Genomic DNA, 20,165 nt, shown 5'->3' with positions numbered 1-20,165 from the left:
ATTTCAGTTTGCTTGCAAAAGGAAATTGACCCTAGATTATTGTGTTAACTTTGGTCCTGAAATGAAGAGGATGAGCAACTCAATAGATCAAGGTATAGCTTTTAATTTTTATTTTAGTGTTTAATAGTCAAAAGATTAAGTATATCTGTAAACAGGTAACTTTTTATACAGTTTGGCTAGCCTCTGTTTTGATTTTTTTATTTGCCTCTTATCTTTAAAAATATAACTTTAAGAAACATATTCCACATTGGTGAATTGATTTTACTAGTGTAAACCAAGCTTAATTATTGTTGGTAATTTTTTTTAGGAATATGAAAATGCTGAAAATGCATCGACTCAGTCAAAGGTTATGAATAAAAAAGACAAAAGAAAGACTCATCAGGGAAAAGACAAACCTCTCACAATATCACTAAAAGAGTTTCAATCTGAAGGTAATATATGTACAAAATCTATTAAGCCAGAGAAACTATTCTGAGTCTTTGTATACTTAAGTTTAAGTACCTTTCTAATTTTTAAAATAAGATTGTTTCATTAATATGTTACTTAGAATGTAAAACATGTAAACCTGCTTGGAAATAAACTATTTGGGGGTTAAAGTGATTTAAACACAGTCATTAAAATCTCATAAAATTTCAGTAAGAATTTATCTTTCTGTATTTCTGAATTTGCCCCTTTTCTAAAATTCACTGAAAATAAAAATTGATATTTGTAGTTTTGAGTCATCTTGAAACATGTTATTGTCCTTACACATAAAGTAATTTGACTTACACTAGACCAGAAATAGGGGGCTTCCCAGGTGGCGCAGTGGAAGAGAATCTGCCTGCCAGTGCAGGAGACATAGGAAACATGGGTTTGATCCCTGGGTTGGAAAGATCCCCTGGAGAAGGAAATGGTAACCCACTCCTGTAATCTTGCCTAGAGAATCCCATGGACAGAAGAGCCTGGTAAGCTACAGTCCATGGGGTTGCAAAAGAGTTAGACACGACTTAACAACTAAATAACAACAAGCCATGCTTATACCAGTCAAAACAGTTGCTGAACAGATAAACAGCAAGGTCCAACTGTACTGCAGGGAATTATATTCAAAGGAAAATAAGAGTAGTTGCTGACCAAATGAACAGCTGTTTGTTCATTGATCTTGAAGTCAGTTTGACTCGTATGAATTTAAACTTAATGCATTGGTCACCCCGTGGACTGTAGCCCACCAGGCTCCTCTGTCCATGGAATTCTGCAGGCAGAGAATACTGGAGTGGGTTGCTATTCCCTTCTCCAAGGGATCTTCCCAACCTGGGGATCGAACCCAGATCTCCTGCATTAGAGGCAGATTCTTTACCATCTAAGCCACCAGGGAAACCGTCAATGAGGATTAGTAAGACCATAACAGTAATATATTTAAAAAAGAAACTTCACTGTTTTTAGAAACAAGCCTGTCTGTGAGTTCAGTTCAGTCACTCAGTCGTGTCCAACTCTTTGCAACCCCATGAACCGCAGCACACCAGGCCTCCCTGTGCATCACCAACTCCCGGAATACACCCAAACCCATGTCCATCGAGTCAATGATGCCATCCAACCATCTGATCCTCTTGTCATCCCCTTCTCCTTCTGCCCTCAATCTTTGCCAGCATCAGGGTCTTTCCAAATGAGTCAGCTCTTTGCATCAGGTGGCCAAAGTATTGGAGTTTCAGCTTCAACATCAGTCCCTCCAGTGAATACCCAGGACTGATCTCCTTTAGGTTGGATATCCTTCTAGTCTGTGAAGTTAGGAATAAATTTAGAGGATTGCATTGTATACATTTAAGGATGAGGAAAGTTTTTCCTATAGCTGACTTTTCTGATTAAGTCACTTTGTTTTGGGGTTAAAACAACAGATACATGTTAAATTTCCAGTTTTAGTAAGAATGATTTTATATAAGAGTTATATCATTATAAACTAGGCAAAGATATGAAAAGAATGTTTTTTAAAACTTTAATTTATTTATCATATGTTGAAATATTATGTAAATTTATTAGACGAGTTGAGAATGACATTAGTATGCTATTGTTAAAGGCAGGCTGCACAGCTATTTCAAAACATGATAAACACAATCATGGTTCTTGCCTGGGTTTCTGGCTTCACGTTGAATACCAAGTAGAACATGCAAGAAGAATGACTGAGTAGCCTATCAGGATTTGGTAGTTTGACCTCAAACACGATTTTGACATTTACTGGGTTTATGGACTCTATTCTGATCAGTGGATACTTTAGAGAATTGGACCCAGCTTTTAGGTTTGCAAATAGATTTCTCATAAGAAACTATGCTGTTAAATTATTTTTAGTCCTTGAGAATGGAAAGTTTCTACTGTGCCTGGGAAGCATTGTTAAATATTAGATACCTTGATCATCTCCAGTTTAAATAAAAACACTTGCTACCTATTAGTTTCAACCTTTTGTCTATGTGGATTCCCAGTGTCTTCCTTGTAATCATTTCCCAGAAATACTGTGTTGTTACTAAGTCAGTGGTTTAATTGTTTAATTTCGATATAGCTATGTCAACATAAATGTACATTAATTTTTAGAATTTTTTTCACAATATTATCATACCACTATAATATGTAGTTTTAAATTTTAAGAAACCCAGCTAATAGTTTTACAGGACACAAATTACTATTCTACCTTTTATCCCACAAAGGCAGTGGTCCGTACAATCTTTACACTAACAGAACCCTGTGATTTGATTTTAGACATGTTTACCTCCCTTCAAGTGCTCCTCCCTCCAAAAAAATTATGTGAAACAACAAATCTAAAATATATGACATTCAAATGTTTAGAATTTAATAATACCCCTTGGTATGGGTGGCATTTAGTGGGATATGAGTCCTTAAGCTGAGCAAATTAGTAATTATATGGTAAATTTTAACATCTTATCCCTAGAAAAATAAATCTGATGTGAGTCCCAGACAACCCCCAAATGACTTCTGTAACTCTTATTGTTGTTGTTCAGTCGCTAAGTTATAGCCAACTCTTTTGTAGCCCACCAGGCTTCTCTGTCCATGGAATTTCCTAGGCAAGAATATTGGAGTGAGTTGCCATCTCCTTCTCAAGGGGATCTTCTTGATTCAGGGATGTAGGCAGATTCTTTACTGCTGAGCCACCAGAGAAGCCTGGTGTAACTCTTAGAATTTTGAAATTCTTTTCAATAACTTAGTTTAAATATTTTGTACATATTGAAATATTTTACATGTTAATGTCCTTCAACGAAGTCTCACCATTTTTTTTTGTTTGTTTACAGATCACATTAGTAAAAAGACTGAGGTAAGTGTTGTTGTAACCATCTTTATTCTAGAAGACATTTGTTGGTTTTAAGAGTAGTACTTTAGTGTTTTGAGATATAGCCATTTAAAGGATAGCTCACGTTTGTCATGAATAACTAAACTCAATCCTTTGCTTGCAATTTAAATGATATAAAGTACAGTACAGTAGAATAAAAATACTATTTGCATGAAATACAGTATCATTTGACTTTAGCAACCTAATTACTGTGTGTTTGAATGTTACCACATGTAAGCTTAAAATTTTAGGGAAAAGTAGTATAATACTTCAACCTTTATTAAAAAAAAATGGTGAAACCATGACTCAGGATATTTTGGAATTATAGAGATTGTGAGGTAAGCTGTGATTTTACTGTTTATACCTGTGGATAAGATTAACCTGGTCATATATTTCTCTTATCATTTGCCATTAGAGGGTAGTGCAACCTACACATACTTTTCTAGTGTTATTGGTTACTTTTTTCTGTTAAGACTAATACAGTCTCTATAAACCTTTTAGCATTGGCAGATACTTTTATAAAATACTTGTAATATTGAGGAAGGTACTAATAAAATGTTAAGAGTTCTTTGGCTTCTTTAGGTAATAATCTAAGGTTTCATTATTTTGTGTCATGTATATTTTCTTGTTAGTAATTCCATTAATTGATTTTTTTAATAGTCAGGTGTTCCTTGATTTCACTGTAGAATACATGCATAGTTTTGACTATTTTTGTTGTTGCAGATGTTTTCTTGACAGGTCAGGGAAATGAAATCCTTTCTAAGAAAACGACATCTATATAACTCTGTAACTATATTAGTAATATAGTCCTCAGCTGTGCACACAAACACAAAACTCATTTATTGTTAAAACAGATGATTGAAATTCTTTTAAAGTTATTTACAAGCCACTATCGGACAAAGCAATGGCACCCCACTCCAGTACTCTTCCTGGAGAATCCCATGGACAGAGGAGCCTGGTAGGCTGCAGTCCATGGGGTCTCGAAGAGTTGGACATGACTGCGCGACTTCACTTTCACTTTTCACTTTCATGCATTGGAGAAGGAAATGGCAACCCACGCCTGGAGAATCCCAGGGACGGGGGAGCCTGGTAGGCTGCCATCTATGGGGTCACACAGAGTCGGACACGACTGAAGCGACTTAGCAGCAGCAGTAGCAGCACAAGCCACTATCACAGTTTTTAGATTAAAATTTAAATGCCTGCAAATATAGACTGAATATTATATATTAGAAGATCCCCTGAAGAACGGAATGGCTACCTGCTCCAGAATTCCTGCTTGGAGAATTCCATGAACAGTGGGCTACAGTCCATGGGATCAGAAAGGGTCAACATGACTGAGTGACTAACACACACATTAATTATGTGTTTGAAAGTGGAAGATGTGTACTTTTGGACTGATTTCATTTTTTTTTTTAATCCATTGATTTATTGGGAGGGTAGTTTTATGCAAATGATAAAGCAGATACACATATTCTTCAGATAGTACTGGCAACTGTTAGTGGAGGGAAAGATAATTTTTAAGAGCTATTTATGCTTACTTTTTTTTTCTTCACTGACATGAAAGGAAAAAAAAAAAGACTGACATGATTTATTTAATATATTTAACCCAAGTTGTATTTAAACAAACATGTGACATAACATATGTTTTGTGTTTCATTATAGTTTTAGGGCTGTATTTATCTATTTTAAAATAATTTGATATGTAATAAAATTCACTGTGAGTAATCTTGATTAAAATGTTGTAAACATTTGTAAATGCAGTCTAATTATAATTTATTTCCTACATAAATATTTTAAGAAATTGGTCACAAAAATATGTATCACATTATTCTATGATATGTATTAAAAATATACCAAAGTTACATTCTGCTACTATTGAATGTATTACTAATTTTATGGGGACTTGGATACTTAAACGGAAGAAATTGAAGAAAATAGGGAAATTGAAGAAATTAGGGAAATTCTTAAATTGAAGAAAAAGTAGAGAAAACCACTAGACCATTCAGGTATGACCCAAATCAAATCCATTATGAATATAAAGTGAAAGTGACAAATAGATTAAAGGGATTATATTTCATAGAGTGCCTGAAGAACTATGGATGGAAGTTCGTGACATTGAACAGAAGGCAGTGATCAAGACCATCCCTGAGAAAAAGAAATGCAAAAAGGCAAAATCGTTGTCTGAGGAGGCCTTTCAAATAGCTGAGAAAAGAAGAGAAGCTAAACGCAAGGAGAAAAGGAAAGATATTCCCATTTGAATGTACAGTTCCAAAGAAGAGCAAGGAGAGATAAGAAAGCCTTCCTCAGTGATCAGTGCAAAGAAATAAGAGGACAGCAGTAGAATGGGAAAGACTAAGAGATCTATTCAAAAAAATTGGAGATACCAAGGGAACATTTCGTGCAACGATGGGCACAATAAAGGACAGAAATGGCATGGATCTAACAGAAACAGAAGATATTAAGAAGAGGTAGCAAGAATACACAGAAGAACGATACAAAAAAGATCTTCATGACCCAGATAACCACGATGGTGTGATCACTCAGCTAGAGCCAGACATTCTGGAATGTAAAGTCAAGTGGGCCTTAGGAAGCATCACAACGAACAAAGCTAATGGAGGTGATGGAATTCCAGCTGAACTATCTCAAATCCTAAAAGATGATGCTGTCAAAGTGCTGCATTCAATATGCCAGCAAATTCGGAAAACCCAGCAGTGGCCACAGGACCACAGGAAAAGGTCAGTGTTCATTCCAGTCCCAAAGAAAGGCAATGTCAAAGAATGTTCAAACTACTGCACAATTGCACTCATCTCACACACTAGCAAAGTAATGCTCAAAATTCTCCAAGCCAGGCTTCAACAGTACGTGAACCGAGAACTTCCAGATCTTCAAGTTGGTTTTAGAAAATGCAGAGGAACCAGAGACCAAATTGCCAACATCCATTGGATCATAGAAAATGCAAGAGTATTGCAGGAAAACATCTGCTTTTGCTTAACTCTCTCCACTTCCCTTGAGTGTGGGATGTATTTAATAACTTGCTTCCAAAGGTAGACTATAGAAAGGGAGGGAAAGTAACTACACTGGAGAAACCTGGCAAACACAGCCTTGCCAGGTGATAAATGTTAATATTAGTGTTAAATCATGTTGGTAGTATGTATCCTTGATGTGATGAGAATGGCCTAATCCTCTGTGGTTTTTTCCCCTAAAACACATGTCTAGTTTTGAGAAAAATCAAACAAATGAATATCCAGGACCATGCAACATAATAACTGACCATTGTACCTATATGACTTGAAAACATAAAGGTCATCAAAAACAAAGTGTGAGAAAATGTCATGCTCAGAGAAGGCTAAGGAGACAGGATAACTAAATGTAATATATCCTGGATGGGATCTTGAAACAGAAAAAGAACATTAGAGAAAACTAGTTCTAGGGAAATCCAGATAAAGTGTGAAGTCTAATTATAGTAATATGCCAATAATGGTTCCGTAGTTGTAACAAGTGTACCACAATAATGTAAGAAGTTATCAACAAGGGACACTGGGTGAGAGATATGTATGGAAATTCTCTATTATCTGAAACTTTACTGTAAATCTAAGACTTCTCCACATTTAAAAGATAATTTTAAAAATTGATGAGTGAGTTCAAGTGTTGTGAGCCAATATAAAGTTAGGGTTAAGGCTGCAGCTGCTGCTGCTGCCGCTGCTAAGTCGCTTCAGTCGTGTCCGACTCTGTGTGACCCCATAGACGGCAGCCCACCAGGCTCCCCCATCCCTGGGATTCTCCAGGCAAGAACACTGGAGCGGGTTGCCATTTCCTTCTCCAATGCATGAGAGTGGAAAGTGAACGTGAAGTCGCTCAGTCGTGTCTGACTCTTAGCGACCCCGTGGACTGCAGCCTACCAGGCTCCTCTGTCCATGGGATTTTCCAGGCAAGAGTACTGGAGTGGGGTGCCATTGCCTTCTCTGAGGGTTAAGGCTAGTAGCTATTAATAATTATTTCCTTGATTCATTATTTATTTAGAGCTGTTATTTAACTTTTTACTAAAGGAATACATGCATATAATAATAATTAAATGGTAGAATTTATAAAATCAGTGGTATCTCAACTATTGTCACTCCCTTACTACATATTAAAATCCTCCTCATGTTTCAAGATTGACTGTGTCAAGCTGTGCAAGTGTATTTAGAGTTTTTTGGAACGTGCTATACTTTCTCATACTACCTTGCCTCCCATGTATTCTTTTCTTCCATCTTTCTCAGTGGTGTCTTGTCTATGAATAGTTGTTAGTTCTTATAAGAGTGTGAAATCAGGAACAACATATGTCACCATCTTGGTGATGTCACACGCCTCCATCTTTATTTGGCTAACTATGCTTTAGAAACTTGGCCAAAGAGTCACTTTTTTCCCTGGAAAAGTTACCTCATCGTGGTCTTATTTAGATGCCCAAACATCCTGTGTATACTTGATAGCACTCAACATCCTGTTTTATCACTGTTTTGCTTCTTGACTAAAATTTGATTTTTTGGAAATCTGGGACCATATCTTACTGCTTTAATTTCTCTGGTAGTCCTAACTCCTTTCATAGTGTGTGTGTGTGTGTGTGTGTGTGTGCACATGTGCGTGCACTAACTCCTTTCATACTGTGTGTATGTGTGTGTGCTTGCCTGCACATGCATATGCTCAGTCTTGTCTTGACTCTTTGTGACCCCATGGACACATGAATGTTGATTGATGAATGAATGTTCTGCCTTCTTACTAAAACTTTCTCTAGCCTTTTTGGACTGCTTCTTCTGTGTATTTTTATCACACTGTAGCAGAGAAACCTGTTGTAATTGCTCTGCCAGTTCAAGCACATTGTTAGGGTCTTCATGGAGCTCAATATTAAGAAGAATTCTGAGACTGCATCCTTGCTCAGCAAGAAAAGTACCACTATCAGTTAATTATGTTCGCCATTAATAAAAGAGGAAAAAGTGGCGTCATGCTTTACAGGTATTTTTCATCTCTGACATGTTCAGAACAGTGCTTAATTATTTCATTTATTATTATATTGTGTGATAGTTTTTATCTTTCTCAGTAAATTGTGAGTTCCAAAAGAGTAGCTAATATGTAGCATAGTGCTAATTGCATAGTAAAGGTTTAACAAATAATTATTTCAAGTCAGATTCAAAACTTGAGTCTGTCAGGGTCTATTCTAGGAGAGAAAAGATAGGCTTATCCCATATATAATGTAATTTTTAATATTATGCTTACAGAAAGAACACCATTATTTAGATTTCTTCTTGGAATAAATTCAGAGCACTCAAATGTGGAAAAGAGAAATAACATACAGATGGAGCATTTTGAGGTTTCCATATTACTGTATAGTAAGGTATCTTAAAACTTGACAGCCAGGAGGCTGTTCTTCTAAAATGTGGCTTGGAGCCCTTAGAAATATGAAACGAATTGTCAACAAGTGCATTTGTATTTGTCAGTTTATAAATGATACGTTCTTCAGATAGAAAACAGGTACTCAGTGGGAAACTAGATTTGTTTTTAATTGAAGTATAATTTTCACACAGTAGAATGCACCAGTCTTAAGTATGCAGCTTTGACACATATGTAAAGTTATATGACCTACATTTCTATCAAGATAAAGAACATTTTCATTACATCAAAAAATTCCTTTCTGTACCATCCCTGTCATTCCTCGTGCCCTACCCTGCTTCCTACAGGCAACCAATTTTGTGGTTTCTACTGTCATAGATGAGTCTTGCCTCTTTATTTACAATAAAGCATGCAGTATGTTTTTCTGTGGTCTCAACATGTTTGAGGATTCATCCATGTTGTTGTGTATCACTGGTTCTTTTCCTTTCCATTGTTGAATTATGTTCTGTGGTGTAAACATGTCACAATGAGTTTATTCATTCCCCTGTTGGTGAACATTTGGTTTGTTTCCATTTTTTGACAGTTACGAATGAGGCTGCTATGATATTTTAAAGAATAGCTTTATCAAGGTATTATTTACAGGCACTATAAACATTCAGTTCAGTTCAGTCACTCAGTCGTGTCCGACTCTTTGCGACCCCATGAATAGCAGCACGCCAGGCTTCCCTGTCCATCACCAACTCCCGGAGTTCACTCAGACTCAGGTCCATCGAGTCAGTGATACTATCCAGCCATCTCATCCTCTGTCATCCCCTTCTCCTCCTGCCCCGAATCCCTCCCAGCATCAGCATCTTTCCCAGTGAGTCAACTCTTTGCATGAGGTGGCCAAAGTACTGGAGTTTCAGCTTTAGCATCATTCCCTCCAAAGAAATCCCAGGGCTGATCTCCTTCTGAATGGACTGGTTGGATCTCCTTGCAGTCCAAGGGACTCTCAAGAGTCTTCTCCAACACCACAGTTCAAAAGCATCAATTCTTCGGCGCTCAGCCTTCTTCACAGTCCAACTCTCACATCCATACATGACCACAGGAAAAACCATAGCCTTAACTAGACGGGCCTTGTTGGCAAAGTAATGTCTCTGCTTTTTAATATACTGTCTAGGTTGGTCATGGCCTTTCTTCCAAGGAGCAGGCATCTTTTAATTTCCTGGCTGCATAACCATTTGCAGTGATTTTGGAGTCCAAAAAAATAAAGTCTGTCACTGTTTCCATTGTTTCCCCATCTGTTTGCTGTGAAGTGATGGGACTGGATGCCATGATCTTAATTTTCTGAATGTGGAGTTTTAAGCCAACTTTTTCACTCTCCTCTTTGACTTTCATCAAGAGGCTCTTTAGTTCTTCTTTGCTTTCTGCCATAAGGGTGGTGTCATCTGCATATCTGAGGTTATTGATATTCCTCCCGGCAGTCTTGATTCCAGCTTGTGCTTCATCCAGCCTGGCATTTCACATGATGTACTCTGCATATAAGTTAAATAAAGAGGGTGACAATATACAGCCTTGACATACTCCTTTCCTATTTGGAACCAGTCTGTTGTTCCATGTGCAGTTCTAACTGTTGCTTCTTGACCTGCATACAGATTTCTCAGGTGGAAGGTCAGGTGGTCTCGTGTTCCCATCTCTTTCAGAATTTTCCACAGTTTATTATGATCCACACAGTCAAAGGCTTTGGTGTAATCAATAAAGCAGAAGTAGATGTTTTTATGGAACTGTCTTGCTTTTTTGATGATCCATCAGATGTTGGCAATTTGATCTCTGGTTCCTCTGCCTTTTCTAAATCCAGCTTGAACATCTGGAAGTTCTTGGTTCACATACTGTTGAAGCCTGGCTTGGAGAATTTTGAGCATTACTTTGCTAGTGTGTGAGATGAGTGCAATTGTGCAGTAGTTTGAACATTGTTTGGCATTGCCTTTCTTTGGGATTGGAATGAACACTGACCTTTTCCTGTGGTCCTGTGGCCACTGCTGAGTTTTCCAAATTTGCTGGCATATTGAATGCAGCACTTTGACAGCATCATCTTCTAGGATTTGAAAAAACTCAGGTGAAATGCCATCACCTCCACTAGCTTTGTTCGTTGTAATGCTTCTTCCTAAGGCTCACTTGACTTTGCATTCCAGAATGTCTGGCTCTAGGTGAGTGATTACACCATCGTGGTTATCTGGGTCATGAAGATCTTTTTTATATAGTTCTTCTGTGTATTCTTGCTACCTCTTCTTAATATCTTCTGTTTCTGTTAGATCCATGCCATTTCTGTCCTTTATTGTACACATTGTTGCATGAAATGTTCCCTTGGTATCTCTAATTTTCTTGAAGAGATCTGTAGTCTTTCCCATTCTATTGTTGTCCTCTATTTCTTTGCATTGATCACTGAGGAAGGCTTTCTTATCTCTCCTTGCTCTTCTTTGAACTGTACTTTCAAATGGGAATATCTTTCCTTTTCTCCTTGCGTTTAGCTTCTCTTCTTTTCTCAGCTATTTGAAAGGCCGCCTCAGACAACATTTTGCCTTTTGCATTTCATTTTCTTAGGGATGGTCTTGCTCAGTGCCTCTTGTATTACTGCCTCTTGATCACTGCCTTTAGTACAATGCACTTTTGAACTAAACTTTAAATGAAGAAGCATTTTCAATTTTTATTTGTATTCCTCTATGCCAACAACATCAGGAAGTGTAATTAAAAGCAAAATGTTTTTTTAAAATAATAAGTTGTAATAGTTCTTATAAATCTAATAAATTATGTATAAAACCTATATTGGGAAAATTATATAACTTTATTGAAAGATAGTAAAGACTTAAATGGAGACACCCGTGTTCATGGATTGGCTGACTTACTATAAAGGGGTCACTTTTCCTCAAATTTGTAAAATCAATGTAATCTTAATCAAAATCACAGGTTAGTTGTTAAACTAAAAATGAAATCACTTTAAAATTAATGTGCAAGTGCAAAGAACCAAAAACAGCCAAAATGCTCTTGAGGAAGACAAAGATAGGCAGATTTTAAAAATCAGATATCCAAGATTTTTTTTTTAACTAATACAGTAAGGATTTGGCATAGTAAAGTAAGTAAGTAAAGTCGCTCAGTCATGTCCAACTCTTTGCGACCCCATGGACTGTGGCCTACCAGACTCTGAGGAGCTTCTCAGTCCATGGAATTTTCCAGGCAAGAGTACTGGAGTGGGTTGCCATTTCCTTCTCTAGGGGATCTTCGAACCCAGGGATCGAACCTAGGTCTCCCGCACTGCAGGCAGATGCTTTACCATCTGATCACCAGGGAAGCCTGGATTTGGCATGCTGCTGTTGCTAAGTCGCTTCAGTCATGTCCGACTCTGTGCGACCCCACAGACGGTAGCCCACCAGGCTCCCCCATCCCTGGGATTTTCCAGGCAAGAACACTGGAATGGGTTGCCATTTCCTAGTGATAGACACGGAGAAGGCAATGGCAGTCCACTCAAGTACTCTTGCCTGGAAAATCCCATGGACGGAGGAGCCTGGAAGGCTGCAGTCCATGGGGTCACTGAGTGTCGGACACTACTGAGCGACTTCACTTTCACTTTTCACTTTCATGCATTGGAGAAGGAAATGGTAACCCACTCCAGTGTTCTTGCCTGGAGAATCCCAGGGATGGGGGAGCCTGGTGGCTGCAGTCTATGGGATCGCACAGAGTCAGACACGACTGAAGCGACTTAGTGGTAGTGATGGACAAATAGACCTTTAGAACAAAATGGCCCATAAACAGAACAGCCATGTATGTCCCTTGATTGTAGCAAAGTGATGTGAATATTACTGGAAAAAGGATTTACTTTTTAGAATAAGTGGGGATTTGGAGACCAACTAAATATATGGGTAAAAAAGATGGAATTATTACTTCACATCAGTTCAGTTAAGTCGCTCAGTCCTGTTGGACTTTTTGCAACCCCGTGGCCTGCAGAATGCCAGGCTTCCCTGTCCATCACCAATGCCCAGAGTATACTCAAACTCATGTCCACTGAGTTGGTGATGCCATCCAACTATCTCATCCTCTGTCGTCCCCTTCTCCTCCTGCCTTCAGTCTTTCCCAGCATCAGGCTCTTTTCAAATCAGTCAGTTCTTTGCATCAGGTGGCCAAGGTATTGGAGTTTCAGCTTCAGAGTCAGTCCTTCCAATGAATATTCAGGACTGATTTCCTTTAGGATGGACTGGTTGGATCTCCTTACAGTCCAAGGGACTCTCAAGAGTCTTCTCCAACACCACAATTCAAAAGCAACTATTCTTTGGCACCCACCTTTCTTTACAGTCCAACCCTCACATACATACATGACTAATGGAAAAACCATAGTTCTTTTGGCTTGAAACGCAACATTACTTCACATCATACACAAAAATTCATCCACAGTGGATCAGAGGCCTAAAAGTCAAAGGCAATGTTCCAAATAATTCAGGTGCAAATGCAGGAATAATATGTTCATTATTTTAGGGTAAGAAAAACACACAATGCACTAACTTTATTTTATTTTATTTTTAAACTATACAATATTGTATTGGTTCTGCCATATATCGAAATGAATCCGCCACAGGCATACACGTGTTCCCCATCCTGAACCCTCCTCCCTCCCCCCTCCCCCCTCCCCCCCATACCATCCCTCTGGGTTGTCCCAGTGCACCAGCCCCAAGCATCCAGTATCGTGCATCGAACCTGGACTGGCGATTCATTTCATATATGATATTATACATATTTCAGTGCCATTCTCCCAAATCATCTCACCCTCTCCCTCTCCCACAGAGTCCAAAAGACTGTTCTATACATCAGTGTCTCTTTTGCTGTCTCATATACAGGGTTATTGTTACCATCTTTCTAAATTCCATATATGCATTAGCATACTGTATTGGTGTTTTTCTTTCTGGCTTACTTCACTCTGTATAATAGGCTCCAGTTTCATCCACCTCATTAGAACTGATTCAAATGTATTCTTTTTAATGGCTGAGTAATACTCCATTGTGTATATGTACCACAGCTTTCTTATCCATTCATCTGCTAATGGACATCTAGGTTGCTTCCGTGTCCTGGCTGTTATAAACAGTGCTGCGATGAACATTGGGGTACATGTGTCTCTTTCAATTCTGGTTTCTTCGGTGTGTATGCCCAGCAGTGGGATTGCTGGATCATAAGGCAGTTCCATTTCCAGTTTTTTAAGGAATCTCCACACTGTTCTCCATAGTGGCTGTACTAGTTTGCATTCCCACCAACAGTGTAAGAGGGTTCCCTTTTCTCCACACCCTCTCCAGCATCTATTGCTTGTAGACTTTTGGATCGCAGCCATTCTGACTGGCGTGAAATGGTACCTCATAGTGGTTTTGATTTGCATTTCTCTGATAATGAGTGATGTTGAGCATCTTTTCATGTGTTTGTTAGCCATCTGTATGTCTTCTTTGGAGAAATGTCTCTTTAGTTCTTTGGCCCATTTTTTGATTGGGTCATTTATTTTTCTGGAATTGAGCTGTAGGAGTTGCTTGTATATTTTTGAGATTAGTGTTGTCAGTTGCTGCATTTGCTATTATTTTCTCCCATTCTGAAGGCTGTCTTTTCACCTTGCTTATAGTTTCCTTTGTTGTGCAGAAGCTTTTAAGTTTAATTAGGTCCCATTTGTTTATTTTTGCTTTTATTTCCAATGTTCTGGGAGGTGGGTCGTAGAGGATCCTGCTGTGATGTATGTCGGAGAGTGTTTTGCCTATGTTCTCCTCTAGGAGTTTTATAGTTTCTGGTCTTACGTTTAGATCTTTAATCCATTTTGAGTTTATTTTTGTGTATGGTGTTAGAAAGTGGTCTAGTTTCATTCTTTTACAATTGGTTGACCGGTTTTCCCAGCACCACTTGTTAAAGAGATTGTCTTTAATCCATTGTATATTCTTGCCTCCTTTGTCAAAGATAAGGTGTCCATATGTGCGTGGATTTATCTCTGGGCTTTCTATTTTGTTCCATTGATCTATATTTCTTTCTTTGACACAATGCACTAACTTTAAACGTATACATTGAATCAAGGACTTTTTCCCATTGAAGTATATTAGAAGAATGAAATAATGGGTCTTCACAGTAGGAGAAGATTTTTTCCAAAGAACTCAATTGAAGAATGGATGGAAAAGCAAGTACTCATGAAAGAGCATATTTACATGTGCTTAAAACATACAAAAAGATGTCCAGCTTCTTTCCTAATCAGGGACATGCAAATGAAAACCACAGTGAGAATAGTATTTACCTTCTGTGTTGGCAGAAATCAGAATCTGATGATTTGAAGTGTTCCTGAGGATGTAGAATATGAATGTGTGTGCTAATTCACTTCAATCATGTCTGACTCTGCGACCATATGGACTGTAACCCCCTAGGCTCTTCTCTCCATGGGATTCTCTAAGCAAGAATACTGGAGTGGGTTGCCATGCCCTCCTCCAGGGGATCTTCCTGACCTAGGAATCGAACCTGTGTCTCTTGGCAGGCAGGTTCTTTACCACTGGTGCCACCTAGGAAGCCCCCAAGAATAAGGAATAGTACACTCCTTATGAAGAGGTAATCTGTTACAAACAGTTTGTCAACATAGTATTGGAAATCCTGATCAGGGCATTTAATTAGTCAAGAAGAAATACAAGGCATCCAAATCGGAAAGGAATTAGTAAAACTGTCACTGTTTACAGATGACTCTATTTGCAGTTGACTCTTGACTAGTGCAGGGGTCAGGGGTGCCAACCTTCCATGTAGTCAAAAATCCATGTGTAATTTATAGTTGGCTATCTGTATAGCCACTTCCTCTGTATTAGAGGTTCCTCTGTGTTTGAAGTTTTGCATTCACGGATTCAGCCAACCATAGCTAGTGCAGTACTATAGTATCTACTATTGAAAAAATCTGTATATACGTGGACCCATGTGGTTCAGATTCTTTATTGTTCAAAGGTCAGTTCTAACATAGAAAACTATAAAGACTTACCAAAAAACTATTATTATAACTAATAAGTGAACTTTGCAGGGTACAAAACCAGTATACAGAAATCTCTCTCATTTCTGTGTACTAACAGTGAACTATCAGAACAATTAGGAAAACAATCCCATTTGCAATTGTATCAGAAAAATAAAATACCTAGAAATAAATTTAACCAAGGAGGTGAACACTGAAAACTGGTGCACAGTGAAAACTACAGGAATATCCTAGGAGATATTTCAGATACCCTAAATTCAGTTCTAGACCACCGCAATAAAGCAAATACAGCAGTAGAGTGCGTCACACAAATTTTTAGTTTCCCAGTGCATATGTTATGTTTACAATATACTGTAGTCTGTTAATTGTACAATAGCTTTATGTCCTTTAAAATGTTCATATAGTAGTTAAAATACTTTATTGATAGAAAATGCTAATCATATGACAACATAGGATTGCTGTAAACCCTCAGTTTGTAAAAAACTCAGTAACTGTGAAGCACAGTAAAGCAGAGCATAATAAAACAGGGTATACCTGTATTCTCATCCACTGGTCCATTTATTCCTGTGCTAATACTGCAATGTGGTCATCACATCATAATATCTTGTATATGAAAGAGTGAGGGGCAGTTAGTCATATTAAGAAAATCAAATTGGATCTCTACCTTCCATCATACATTAAAATCTGTTCCACATAGATTAAATAGTTATATATGAAAGAAATTATACCACCCTTAGGACTATAAAATACAGGAGAATATATTTCTCACCGGGGGATAGGGAAAAACTTATCAAAAACACTATAAAATGAAAGGTTGATAAATTGGATGCTGTTCAAAACAAGTAACCTGTTTTCCACAGAAATACTAAACAGAATTTTAAAAGACAAGGTACAAATTGAGAGAAGCTATTTTCAATACATAGAACTGATAGTCAATTAGTGTCCACATATGTAAAGAACTATCACATGGTTAAAAAGAGATTGTTGTCTTATTTTTTTACTGGCTCATAGGATAAAAAATTTTTAAAATAGATGAAACATCAAACATTTTACAAAACGGGAATATTAATAGCAAAAAACATGAAAAAATGTCCAACTTTGCTACTATTGGGAGAAATGCAAATGATGACCACACTGAGAACTTTTTTTCCCCACTCAATACATAGGCAAAAATTATGAAGTTTGGAAATTCAGAGGTTATAAGTCAAAGGAGTTATGGATTGGTTTACATTGGTGGAAATGTAAATTAGTACAAATATTTTGCATAAGTTTGGTGTTCTTGGAAATACATTATAACCCAGGAGTCAGTAAGCTTCTGTAAAGGAATAGGCAGCAAATATTTTAGGCTTTGGGACATATCAAAATCTCTTTCACAAGTACTGAACTGTGCCACGGTAATATAAAAGCAGCCATAGGCAATACATTAAATGAGCATGGATGTGTTCCAATAAAATTTTATTTACAGAAAACTGTAATAGGCCCCTTTTGGGGCCTATCTATATGAGACCTGTCAGTTCTCATGTAGATGTATGTGCCTAGAGAAACTTCCCCATGTATCCTGTAAACTGTGTGCTTGAATGTTTATAAATGTGTAACAGCCGAGCTAAAAAAGAAAAATCTAAATGTAAATCTTCAGTGGAATGGATAAATTTTAATTATAATCACACAATGGTTTATGCAGTAGTGAAAATTAGTGTATAAATCCAGGCAACAGAATAGATGAATCCAAAAGGGAATGTTAGGCAACAAAATGGATGACTACAAAAGAGAATGTTAAGTGAAAAAATCTTAGAAGCATATCAAAGTGATACCAATTTTTTAAAACAAAATCAAGCAAAACTGAATACTCTTGCCAAAAATGTTTAAGCTACATGTAGATCAAGTCTTAAGGTCTTTTGGGCTTCCCTGATAGCTCAGTTGGTAAAGAATCCGCCTGCAATGCTGGAGACCCTGATTCTATTCCTGCGTTGGGAAGATCCGCTGGAGAAGGACTTTCATGGAAGGACAATCCATGGACTGTATAGTTTATGGGGTCGCAAAGAGTCGGACACAACTGAGCAACTTTCACTAAGGTCTGACTTCCATTTTACAGGATAAATAGGGATTAGAAGCACAAGTTAAATCATACCTAATGGAATCAATGAGGCAAATCTAGAAGATGGACACTTTGTAGGACAGTTGGCCTGGTCTCTTCAGCAAAGTGTTATGGAGAAGGAAAGGTGGAGTGTGGGGAGGGGATGTTCTGGATTAAAGGAGATGTGAGAAATGATCAGTAAAAGACAGTTTTGTACAATTGAGGAAATTTAAATATGAGTAGGTATTATAGTGTTTTTGTTAGGTGTGATGATGTTATAGTTAAATTATAAAATTTATTTTTTTGTAGCTAACTCCATGTGAAGTTTGAGATGAAATGTCATGTTAATACTATAAAATAGCTAAGTGAAAAAGGGGATGGGATAAATTGTTACGAAATTATAATGATTGTTAAAGTAGTTGTAGAGTATACAGGTGAAATTTTTCATAATAAAAAGTAAAACAAGCAAAATGAAAATATATTGTTTTCTGATGCATCTATAAAATAATAGTAAAAGATGAAAATGATCAACACTAAATTTGTTTCTCTTGTAGAGGGCACCATAGTATAGGTAGTAGTCTAGTTTTTAAGTAAAATAGTGGAATCATGGATGTCCTTTTTTAAAAAAAGCTTTTTTATTCAGTTATAATTTACATAGTGTAACATTCACCTATTGTAAGGATATAATCCAATAATTTATAATAAATTTAAAGAACTGTGCAACCACAACCATAGTTTAAGACATTTCTGTCATCCCCCAAAGTTCCCTTATATCCATTTGTAGTCAGTCTCAAGTCCATCTTCAGCCCCTGGCAAGTTCTGATCTGCTTTGTGTTCCTATAGATTTGCATTTTCTGGTAATCTAATGTAAATGGCTTCCTAGGTGGCACTAGTGGTAAATAATCTGCCAGCTAGTGCAGGAGACACAAGAGATGTGGGTTCGATGCCTGAGTTGGAAAGATCCCCTGGAGAAGGAAATGGCAGCCTGCTTCAGTATTCTTGCCTGGGAAATCCCATGGACAGAGGAGCCTGCTACAGTCCATGGGGTTGCAAAAAGAGTCAGACACACCTGAGTGTGTGCATGCGTTTGCATGCTACACACACACACACACACACATTGTGAATGGACTCATGTATTCTTTTATATCTGACTTTTTTCACTTAGCATGTTTATTTTGTTTGTTTGCTTGGCTGTGCCACATGGCATGTGGGATCTTAATTCCCCAATTAGGGATTCATCTCACATCCTCTGTATTGGAAACCTAAAGTCTTAAAACATTGAACTGCCAGGGAAGTCCCTAGCATAATGTTTTTGAGGTTTTTCTATGTTACAGCATGTGTCAATAATTCATCTTACTTTATTGTTGAGTAGCATTCCATTGCATCAATTCAGTTCAGTCGCTCAGTCGTGTCCGACTCTTTGCGACCCCATGAATCGCAGCACGCCAGGCCTCCCTGTCCATCACCAACTCCCAGAGTTCACTCAGACTCACGTCCATCGAGTCAGTGATGCCATCCAGCTATCTCAATTTCTGTCATCCCCTTCTCCTCCTGCCCCCAATCCCTCCCAGCATCAGAGTCTTTTCCAGTGAGTCAACTCTTCGCATGAGGTGGCCAAAGTACTGGAGTTTCAGCTTTAGCATCATTACCTCCAAAGAAATCCCAAGGCTGATCTCCTTCAGAATGGACTGGTTGGATCTCCTTGCAGTCCAAGGGACTCTCAAGACTCTTCTCCAACACCACAGTTCAAAAACACCAATTCTTCAGTGCTCAGCTTTCTTCACAGTCCAACTCTCACATCCATACATGACCACAGGAAAAACCATAGCCCTGACTAGACAAACCTTTGTTGGCAAAGTAATGTCTCTGCTTTTGAATGTGCTATCTATGTTGGACATAACTTTGCTTCCAAGGAGTAAGTGTCTTAATTTCATGGCTGCAGTCACCATCTGCAGTGATTTTGGAGCCCCCAAAAATAAAGTCTGACACTGTTTCCACTGTTTCCCCATCTATTTCCCATGAAGTGATGGGACCGGATGCCATGATCTTCATTTTCTGAATGTTGAGCTTTAAGCCAACTTTTTCACTCTCCACTTGCACTTTCATCACTTTCCATTGCATACATGTTGTTTATTCCCTAGTTGATGGACATTTGCTGTGAACATCTGATGCATGTCTTTGTGTGGAGGTGTTTTCATTTCTCTTAGGTGTATACTTAGGAGTGAAATTTCTGGGTTGTATGGAAATTTATGTTTGACTTTTATATAAGTGTCTTGTCAAGCTGTTTTCCAAAGTAACTGTACTGTTTATCATTCCCACCAGCAATGTATGAGGGTCCCAGTTTCTCCACATCCCTGCCAACACTTGATATTGTCTCTTGTTTTGATTATAGCCAGTGGCTATATGAGTGGCTGTCTCATTTTAACTTGCAT

At 37.8% G+C, this 20,165-nt stretch overlaps 1 protein-coding gene across 4 annotated transcripts in view; it reads left to right on the top strand.

Annotated features, from left to right (window-relative positions):
• GKAP1 (G kinase anchoring protein 1) overlaps positions 1 to 20,165 on the top strand; it is a 92,068-nt gene that overhangs the window by 32,252 nt on the left and 39,651 nt on the right. For all 4 annotated transcript variants that reach the window (XM_027550099.1, XM_027550100.1, XM_027550102.1 and 1 more), the window contains 2 exons: positions 308 to 431; positions 3,270 to 3,292. In XM_027550099.1, the coding sequence (XP_027405900.1) occupies positions 308 to 431; positions 3,270 to 3,292 (147 nt within the window). The remainder of the gene's footprint in view (positions 1 to 307; positions 432 to 3,269; positions 3,293 to 20,165) is intronic.

Source organism: Bos indicus x Bos taurus, chromosome 8, assembly GCF_003369695.1.
Source record: "Bos indicus x Bos taurus breed Angus x Brahman F1 hybrid chromosome 8, Bos_hybrid_MaternalHap_v2.0, whole genome shotgun sequence".
NCBI classification, from domain to species: domain Eukaryota; kingdom Metazoa; phylum Chordata; class Mammalia; order Artiodactyla; family Bovidae; genus Bos; species Bos indicus x Bos taurus.
This window is presented reverse-complemented; position numbering and strand designations above follow the sequence as displayed.